Below are 10986 nucleotides of genomic sequence, written 5' to 3' on the forward strand. Positions count from 1 at the left end.
ATTTAAAAAAGATTTTGGATTTATATGGGGATACGTAGCATTATTTTAAATAAATTGTGCAAATTCGCATTTATATTAGTTAGAAGATTAATCGAATATTTCTTATTTTTTCTTTTAACAAAGAAAAGTACTGAGAATGAATAATTTTTGTACTTATCGTGTATAACATTTCTATTTCCATTTTATTATCTAATATTATCATTTTCTTATTTTGTCAAAGTATATGGTAAATAGAACGTAGCCCGCAAGGGTTGGCTCAGCTGTTTAAAGAGGTGATAATTATCTTTTTGGTCACAGGTTCGAATCTCATGGGACAGGCTATGTAAGGTTAAAATTGTTGTTCTAGTTTTATGTTATGACAATTAATATTCAATGGGATTTAATTGAAAAAAGAGATGACTAAAATTTCAAGCCCAATGGGGAAAGAAGATAAAGCCCATAATTTCAAGCAGCCTGAAGCCCAGTTTAAGTCCACGAAATCCCGCACTGAAATCTGTGACAAAAGACAGGCCCAAAGGACGGTGTTTGGAATTTGAAACCCTCATTTCCTCACATTCTTATCTACACACACAAAACTTACTTCTTCAGTTCTTGTTCTGTTCACTTCAACTTCCGACAAAAAAAACTTTGAAAAGCAAATGGCCATGATGTCTGTGGGTGCGTTGTCTGCATCATTTGTACTAAGATCTGCTAAGATGGTTGTGTTCAACTCTCGGTTTCCGATGAGTGGTGTTGGTTTGGTTCCACGTGGCGTCAACATATGTACAGTTGTTGCGGCTTTACCTAAGAAGACAGAGACAACAACAACAAAGAAGAGAGAGCCTAGAGGTATTATGAAGCCTCGCCCTGTCTCCCCTGAAATGCAAGCTGTTGTTGGTGTTCCTGAGATTCCTCGTACTCAAGCTCTTAAGCTTATTTGGGCTTATATTAAGGAGAATAACCTTCAGGTCTCTCTCTCTCTCTCTCTCTCTCTCTCTCTCTCTCTCTCTCTCTCTCTCTCTCTCCCCCTCTCCCTCTCCCTCTCCCCCCCTCTCTCTGTTGTTAGTGTTTGTTTAGATAGACTTGTTTTGAGTGAATAAGGTTGTTTTTATTTTTGTCCTTTTTATTTTTTTTGCTTTGTGTGTATATATATGACCTGTAAGTAAATTATTTGCTGAACTATTGGGATGCTGAGTAAGTAGTGTATGAAGTTTTTGGTTTTGTTTACACCTTTTTATATACCAAGTAGCCTTTGGGTAATTTGTCTGTCTGTTGGGTTTTTTGTTTGCTGTTTCTATGTACATTAGGTCTAATATTTTTTTTTTTGCTATATTATAGTGAATTTTAAATAAATTATTAAGTACCGTGTCATATAGGGCGAAATTAGTGATAGAGTAAGTGATTATAAGGTGCACTTGTGCAAAGTTGATGGCTCTGTTGCCGACTCAGATTATTGCATTTTTCCTTTGAAAGTTCGAAGTTCAATATGCATTTTAACATGAGAAGGAACTGGTTATGTTATTAATGTGATCTTGTATTGGACTATTGGATTAATAATATCTCAACTGCATTGTCTTTTGTTTAGTTTCCCTTTCCAAAATGCTATATGGTTGTACTCGCACAAGTGTGGGACTCCTATGATGTTTTTCTACATGTTTTTATTTTCTTTTTGATGTACTAAATCTTCTCTAGATGAGATGAATGAACTAATCGGAGGTGGTTTAATGTTCAATTGGTACTTGAATTTTCAAAAGCTTTGTTATTGTGTTAAATTTGAACTGATAAACAATCATTAGTTCCTGCCCGGTGACTGATTTTACAGATAAAACTCTTATTAGTCTCTCATTAACTCTTATTGCAGTTTACAGTGCTGCCTTGTCAGAAAACTGTTTAACATATACATATGTGAAATGAATATGTTTCTTAAATTGTTTACAATCCTAGTTGAAAAACTGTTTAACATTTACGTATGTGAAATATGTTTCTTAAATTGTTTACAAACTTGTCTGATTTAAATGAACCAGAACATAACATCGCACAGACAATAGGTGTTCACCAAAGTAGCCCAAAGGAAACCCAGTGACCGGTGTAAGTGCATGTTTTATTAATACTTATGTAAATGTATCATGCCCAGTTTATGGAAGACCTGTTTCGGTTTAATTATTACTTTCTGCCTTAGTGGTACAGTTTTTGAAATGCTCTGTTTTGTAACCTTGAAACATTGTGGTAATAAGCATGAACACTTGTTTGCAAGTAAATAAGCTGAAAGAATGTGATACTTGCTTTGTATTTTCAGTTATATTTGTCGCTTTTTTTCTGTATTTTATATTTTGACTGTTGATACATATCCAGAACATTGATTTCTACGACCAGTCATACAATGAAACTAATCTTGTATGCTTTTGTTGTTATCAGGACCCTGAAAACAAAAAGATTATTATTTGCGATGAGAAGCTGAAGAAAATCTTCAAAGGCAATGAACGTGTTGGGTTCCTTGAGGTTGCAGGGTTGATTAGTCCTCACTTTCTTTGAGTAACAGCTATCGGCAGGGGGTATATGAACCTGTTCTTTTGTAAATGGAGTTCTGTACTAGTTTAGTTCATCAGTAATGCTACTATATGACGGCCGGTATTTCTATTCTCTTTGAATGTATGCCAAAGTTCTAGCTCTTGAAATTTTGTTCTTCGGGCGAATAGTTCCTCTTATGATATCCTATTAATGGTGTAAGCCTCTTACTGATGTTTTTGTTGTGACTTCAACTTTCTGGTCTATCGGTCTAATGCCTATATTAGTTCTTTCGATTAAGTATGTATGGATCTCAACTAAATATCATACATATATTTCGAGTTTATCAAACCCTGCTGCTTGCTACATATGTTTTTGATATGAAAATGACAAAAGAATCGGGATTACACTTAGATTGCCATTACCTATTGACACCCTCCCCTCGTATTCAAAGAAACATGAACAAAATGTCAAAAGAAGGCAGCTTAGTGACCTCTTCCCTTGATCTCCATTGCCAGCCTCCACAGCCTCCGCTCGCAGCAATCAATAACCAAGAAATTAGGAAATAGTATAATTTAACTTTCCAGATGCAGATATTTGTGTATTGCATCATGTTTCTTATTAAGTGGATAAATCAGATACATTAGCTAAGTTTGTTAAGGATGCCTTTATATTCTTCTTCATTTTCAAAAAGAAACAATGAATCTGTAGGAAGAACTAATCTTTTTCCCCAAATTTTCTTGATAAATTCTAGGAACTTATAGTGTAACATAACCATCTTTAAAGGATCTTGATTGGAGTCTTGACTCCCCAGTCCATATTAGAGCTTCACGTATGTTTAAGTAAAATATAAGATCCTGGTACATCCTCCTCCTAACGCCATGAGGTTTCTGGAGAATTAGCAAGTCATTCTCCTAACAATGTATATAAGAGGTACATCTAGGTGTTTTATGCCACAGTTTGCAAACACGAGAGAGTACTAATGAGGTTCATCCCAGATATGAGGCGTGAAATTGTTACTTGGAATGCGTCCCATGACAGACTTGATTACTGAGCATCAGATGCTGACCGCACTTGATTTCTACTCTAAGGTCGAGGCATCTGATTGTAGTAACAAGTAGTTTGAAGTGAAACATATGGATTCTGAGGGCGGGGAAATGTTGTGTTTTGCAGAGACGAAGAAATGCGAAGGGCCTGTGTGAGATAGGATTGCCATGTTTGGTGCCTACTAAACTGGAAGAAGTTGCGGCTTCATGGTCTGCTGCTGATACATTGTGCATATAACTCTTATGGTTTTTCGAGTTCCAAATCTGACTTCACTTGTTGGAATTAAAGAAATTTAAAAATTTGTTAGTTTAAATTACTTCAAGGTTTTCTAGTGTTGATGGTGTATTTGTCAATTGTGTAATGTCTATGTTATCTGATAAATTAAGCAACAACTCGTAGCAGCTACAAATAACACCAATGATTATGAATGTCTCCTTTATTGTACTGGTCATTTTTATCATGTTATTCTTAAAAAGTAGAGAATGCATGAGCGGTCAATATTTGTTGATGCTAAACTTGAGAACCACCGCCCAAGACCATCATGGGAGACAAACCACCGGTTGATTACATCTCGTGTGACATAGCCGATCCCGAAGCTTAAAACTTTGATATCAAATTAGCTATATATTCGTTTACAGACCGGGATAAAACAATATTATGGGTCATTTGATTTATTTGGGATAGTAAGCACATGATCTTCCGTAGAGTGAATATTTTTCCAGGCTAGATGCTCGAAATTTTTCTCTGAGCTTGAAGATATTTTTGAGAAAACTCGTTCTTTATTCAATTGTACAACCCCCAAATGAGGTATATGAGTCCCAAAGGAGCTTTTCCTTTACAAATGCCCTATTGGGTCTTTACACAAATTTTACATAATTATTACAATTAAGTCTTTTTATGCCCTTCCCCTATAGTCCAAGATCCAACATTTGTCCCCCTAGTTTGAGTAACATCTTTAGATTTGGCCTCTGGGTATTCTGGGTCCATATACTATTGTTTAACATCTTTTTTTTGCGCAAACACATATATATATATATATCCCTCATATATATATGTATTTCTTTTTAGGAGGCATTTTCTTATTGGGAGATTGTGCAACCGTTCAGCTTCCTTGACAATTATTACATAACCGTTGCTGGACTGAGTTTTGCTGCCACTCCACTTCCTTCCTGTCTCTGTAAGTTCTCCTTCTTTATTAAGGTTCAAGCTCTATATTTTGCAATTATATCTGTCATTTTATTCTTCGTGGTTGTCGTGTTAAAGATTACATCTTTTTAGAAACAAACATGGATGTAGCTAGTTCTTCTTTTTCCATTAGGACTGTATCCGACCGGAGCCTTGAGAAAAGGCCCCTCGAGGAGGGTGACCAACAGTCTTTGTGGAATTTGAATCATTTGGAGATTCCTAATGATCTTGCACAATGTCATTCTTTTAATTTTTTGGATGAAGATAAATTGTTGAATTGTGTTCCCGTCGAAGGTCAGACTTCTGTTCCGATGAGTCCTCGAACCTTGGCCCTTAAAAGTCATGTTTTAGAGGAGAGTTACCGTATGGGAAGGGAATAATTTTTAGATAAGTCGAGTCTTAATTACCTTAGTCACTATATAAACAAAGAAATCCCGTTGAAAAAGCTGGAGACATATGTCGATTTAGCTAATGGATACAGATATCGGGTCCCGACAGCTGATGAGCGTGTTTGGATGATGCCGGAATATGGTATGCACGGTATCCCGATGCTTTTGTTTCATTTTGGACTTCGGCTGCCGATGCATCATTTCTTCTTGGCAATGTAAGAGGCGCCTAATTCAGTTGCTCAAGTTAGTGGTTTTATAGTTTTATGTTGTGGTAGAGATAGGATTCCTTCCATCAAATTGTTTTTCTCGATATATGGGGTACGCTATCACGAGGGTCAAGTTTACTTTGATGCTCGACATAAGAGAATGAAGATTGCGAGTTGTAGATCGTTGAACTCTAGATACATCGGAGGTCCGAATTTAGAATTTGTGAGGCCGTGTAGGAAGATCAGTGAGGCTACCCTCTATTATTTAAATGGTTTAGATAAGTATGACAGGGAGTATTTGGATGAATTTCACGGGGATAGATCTGTATACACTCACTTGCAGTTGAAAGATCCTCATTTCTTGGAAATGCATGATTGTAAGAGAAAAGCTGTTGACCTATTTTGATTGTCGTACCTTATACTCTGATTTTTTTAGATGCTTTTATTTCTGTCTTGTTCGTTGTTTTCATATTCTTTATATGATCTGATTAACTTTTCATCATTTCTTCCTTGCCTTTTTGCAGTAGTCGGGACCTCTCTGAAGAATATTCTAAATAATGGAGTGCGTGGTGAGATGGATAAGACAATGCTTTTATTGGTCAAGAGAGCATCGGGGGGTGTCGTTGATGCTGGTAGAGTCGGGCCTTCGAAGCCTAACCATTCGGTTTCCATCGAGCTTTTGCACGATCATGGCGAAAAGGTTGTGGAGGATGATGGACAAGTAGTTGTTGATGTCGTTCCTCCGGGAGATAACCCACGCAAGCGTCATCGTGGTGATGTGGAGAAAAATAATATTGGTGAGACTGAAGCAGCTGTGACAGGAGTAAACAAGACTATTACTCTCGTTGGGAACAGAGTTCTTATGTCAAATATTGTTGATCCTCGAGCTCGGTGGGAGCCTGTTCATGTCGTGATTCAACCCTCGGAGCGTTGGACAGGTGGTTCGACCGTTCCGCTTTGTGCTTTCAAGATTTTTAATTTACCTCAGGATGTTGTGGCTTATGAGGGTAGACGACGGGATGAGCTCGTGGATCGGTGTAAGGGACGAATTGGCCAGGTATTATAGCATCTTGACCTTGTCCTCCTTTCTCTTTATTTCTTTTTTTTTTACTATCTCCTTTATTTATTATCTTTGCTTTATTATTTAGATCTTTTTGTGCATTTATGCAGTTTCTTGTCGATTTTATGCATATGTAGGAGTAGTATAAGGATGATGCTGGTAACGAGGCTCGAGTGAAAATGGAGGCTGAGGTATTAGCGTTGAAAGAAGAGAGGAGGAAGTTGAAGGTGAGTTTTACTGAAGCCGACAGGCGTGCGGGTGACCTTTTTAACAAGAGCTCTGCTCTGTCTAAGCGGGTTGAAGAGTTCGAGCTTTCCGAGAAATCTCTGGCTGATAAGGTTGGGGAGCTCGAGACCAAGCTTCGAGATGCGGAGAAGGAGAGGGATGCTGCAAGATTAGAATGCGAGGGTTTGGGGCTTTAGTTGGAAGGATATAATGAATCTTATAAGGTGATTGCCGAGGAGAATGTAAAGCTCAAGGCAGAGGTTCAAAAAGGGTATAGAGGACATCGCGCCGACTCTCAGGGATGGATATGGCCGTTGTGTTCGTCAATTTGCTGATGCTGGTTTTAACGTCGAGGGTCAATCTTTTGAAGACTATATTCGAGATTTCGCAGCCTCGCAAGGCGAGAACCCGACTGGCGATGATCAAGTCGATGGTGGAGGTGCTTGGAGGTGGGGTATGCCCCATGATGGTTGTATTTTTATTCTCTTTGTGGATTGAACTTACTTTCCTGCTACTTGGTTTATATGCCTGTCTTTTCGTATCTTGGATTTTATGATGGTGGATATCTTTCCTTGTCATTTTCTAAGGATTTTTTGATGATGTGTCATCGTCATTTTTTTCTTTTAAAGTATTTGTTCTTTTAAGGTATTTACAGTTGTTGTCTTTTTTATTATTTTTCTAGTCCTCCTTGATGCTTATTGATAGATTATTACCCAAGGAGGTTATAGTTGGCGGTGATTCGATTTATGTCATTTGATTTGTTTGAAAGGGAAAATATTCCGATGAGTCTGTATCTTTTTACCTTGTCCGTGGCAGAACTTTGAACTGTCTACTCTATTTTAATTCACTTGCTTTATTTTGTCTGGATTTATTCTACAACGTTTGAGGAATACATATATGTAATTGTTACTTTCGTAACTTGTTGACATGTGTGTTATGTTGTGACGTAAATATTATAGTAATTGTACTAATTTTTAATCTCACCACGAGGCGGAGCTTTTTATAATGGTCGAGCCTATTCTCTTTAACTTCATTTTTTTGAATGACTTGGAAGATTCTGCACATCATTGAATATATCATATTTCTTGATGTTTTAGGGGAGTACTACCAGATTACTAATTGTTGTTGTTAAGATGAGGTGGCATTCTGAAGCTTACATTTTCATAATTTAATGACCCCTCAATGGGGATCTCATGACGACCCTCATTGCACCGAGGGTTTACTTTTGACTTGGTAGACGTCGACTCATAAGTTTCAAATATTACATACTAGGGGATTTTATTGATAAAATTTCTTGAGATGAATACCGTTACAGGCATTTTTAATTGGCTGACCATCGAGATGTGCAAGTTCATAAGTCCCCGCGCTAATCACTTTCGACACTCGGTACGGACCTTCCCAAGTCGGTTTGAACTTTCCCGATACTATGGGCTGCGATGCTGCGGAATCACGGAGCACCAGATCATCGACCTTAAGACTCTTGGCCTTGACTTTGTTGTTGAAGTCCTTGGTCGTCTTCTCCTGTTGTGCAATCATTCGGATTCGTGATTGCTATTTTGTTTCCTCGAGTAGGTCATTGTGGAAACGCAGGCCCTCGAGTGCTAGTGGGGGTCGAAAATCTCGACCCGCGGGGAGATTAAGCTTACCTCGACCGGTAGAACTGCGTCGATGCCATATGCCAAACGGAACGGTATTTCACCAGTTGAGGATCGAGGTGTCGTCCTGTAGGACCATAGCACATTTGGAAGTTCATCAACCCAGCAAGGAGGTATTTCATCGATCCTTTTCTTTAAGCCTTGTAGGATAGTTCTGTTTGTTACTTCTGCGATCCCTTTGGCTTGTAGGTATGCGACTGAGGGTTTGATGTGCTAGATTTTTAGTTCCTCTAAGGCTTTCTTAATTTGAGCCCCCACAAATTGTGTGCCATTGTCGGAAACGAGAATCTTTGGGACTCCAATTTAAAACATGACGTGTTCAATGAAGAATTCAATTATTTCTTTCTCCCTGATTTTGGAAAGAGGCTTTGCTTCGACCCATTTGGTTGCATAATCAACCGCAACAACTACATATTGGCATTGATTTTTGGTTTTGGGGAAGGGAACCACGATGTCTATCCCTCACTGATAGAAAGGGCATGGAGCGAGTATCGAGTTGAGCTCAGTAGTGGGTCGATGGTTGACATTACCATGCATCTGGTACACTTGACACTTCCTGACATACTCCTCAAAGTCTTTGCGGATCGTGGGTCAGTATAATCCTTGTCTGATGATTTTAAGGGCTAGTTTCTTTTCTCCGAGGTGTTCACCGAAAATGCAGATATGTACCTCGACCATCGCCTGATAAGCCTCATCTGGGCTCAAGCATCACAGCAGTGGTTCATATAAGGCTCGCCGATACAACAATGAGCCAACGACACAATAATTTCTTGCCTTAAACATGAGCGAACGAGCTTCATTTTTTTCCTCAGGGAGTCTGTTTTATAATATGTATTCGAGGAACGGTGTTCGCCAATTGGAGTTGCTTTGTATCTGATTTACAGATAACTCATCGATGGCTGGAGATGTCAGAATATCAACATATATATGCTAGAGGTTGATGGGGAGGTTGGAGGATGCCAATTTGGCTAAGGAATCTGCCCACTGATTTTCCTCTCGGTCGACATTCGAGAGTTTCACCGAAGGAAATCTTTTAAGCAAGTTTTATGTCCGTGCAAGGTACAGAGCCATGTTTTCATTGTGTGTTTTGAATTCTCCGCTTATCTCTTTAGTTTCAAACTGAGAATCTTCGAATATGTCGATAATCTCTGCCTCGAGATCCGCTGCTAGTTTTAAACCTGCAATCAGCGCCTCATATTCGGCCACGTTATTTGTGGCTGGGAACTCAAATTTGAGAGCCTGTTGGATCTTGAAGCCTTCTGGGCTAATCAAGATTATTCCGGCTTCTCCGGAGTCAGCAGTGGAAGATCCATCAATGAACAATAGCCATGGTCTTGACTGATTTTCATCGGATCTCGGGGCTCTGGATTTGAACCGATACTCTGCTACAAAGTCTAAGAGAACTTGGGATTTGATCATCGTTCGAGGTTTATACTCAATGAAGAACTGGCTTAGCTCAATGGTCCAAGCGGCGAGTCTTCCTGTCATGTCAGGTTTATGCAGAATTCTCTTGAGGGGTTGATTCGTGAGTACTTGAATCTCCCTTTCTTGAAAGTAGTGCCGCAACTTTCAGCTGGCGATAACCAAGGCATAAACCAGTTTCTCGACCTGCGGGTATCTTGTTTCTGTATCACGTAATGAGTGGCTATCGTAGTACACCAGGATTTCCTTCCATTCGTCATGTCGAACCAAGACGGCAACGATTGTCTCATCGGTAGCTGATAGGTATACACGCAATGACTCTCCAGGTATGGGTCGGGTGAGGATTGGTGGATTTGTTAAGAAGGCCTTTAATTCAGAGAAAATTTTCTCACAGTCATCATTCCACTCAAAACGTGAAGATTTTGAAGCTTTCTTTATTGCGGAAAAGAATGTGATGCATCTTTTGGAGGACTGGAGAATAAATCTTCGGAGAGCGGCAATACATCCTGTCAGTTTTTGTAAATCCTTGATGGACCTTGGCCTTTCCATTTCTAGAATGGCTTTTGTTGGGTGACTAGAAACCCGGGGAATTCCCCTGTAGTGAGGCCAAAGGAACACTTGGCTGGGTTTAATCGCATGTTATGGATTTTGGCATTCTTAAATATTTCTCGGAGGTCGGCGATAGAGATGTTCAAAAAATCCGAAACCCGAAATCCGATCCGATCCGGAAAAAGCCCGAAAAGCCCGATTCGGAAAAAAGCCCGGCCCGGTTCGGCCCGGTCTGCGGGCCTTAAATGGGCCTCCTTTTTTCTCGAAAATCCGACCCGGCCCGAAGCTCGAAAAGCCCGGATCGAAAAAAGCCCGGATAAAAGCCTGGTTCGGCCCGTATAAAAGCCAGGGCATTTTGAAAAGCCCGATTAAAAAATGATTTTTTATATAAAATTTGAAAATATACAATACTTTTTATGATTTTTAAAATAATATATCATAATATTAGAAATAATTAAAGTATATATGATTATTTATATATTATATTAAAAATAATTATTTATTTCGGTGTCTAAACTACTCTATCTGATATATCAAGATATTATTTTCTCCGGTATTTAAACTACTCATAATTCGAGTTATAAAATATTAAAATATTTTTTTAATATATAAATAAAAAGCCCAGATAAAGCCCGGTTCAGCCCGATCCGGCCCGGCCCGCGGGCCTAAAACGGGCCTTATATTTCTTAGGAAGCCCGGCCCTGCCTGGCCCGATTTTTAAAAAAGCCCGGCCCGATCCGTTTTAAAAAAACTAGGCTTTTTAA

The 10986-nt window shown here is 38.9% G+C and overlaps 1 protein-coding gene across 1 annotated transcript; it reads left to right on the plus strand.

The window, feature by feature from the left end:
- The first annotated feature begins 539 nt into the window (after nt 1–539).
- LOC141684588 (uncharacterized) lies at nt 540–2718 on the plus strand. Its single transcript, XM_074489628.1, has 2 exons — nt 540–947; nt 2395–2718. Exons 1-2 carry the CDS (start codon nt 639–641, stop codon nt 2509–2511), a joined length of 426 nt encoding a protein of 141 aa, XP_074345729.1. The 5' UTR covers nt 540–638; the 3' UTR covers nt 2512–2718.
- The last annotated feature ends 8268 nt before the right edge of the window (nt 2719–10986 follow it).

Source organism: Apium graveolens, chromosome 9 (assembly GCF_009905375.1).
Source record: "Apium graveolens cultivar Ventura chromosome 9, ASM990537v1, whole genome shotgun sequence".
In the NCBI taxonomy this organism is placed as follows: Eukaryota; Viridiplantae; Streptophyta; class Magnoliopsida; order Apiales; family Apiaceae; genus Apium; species Apium graveolens.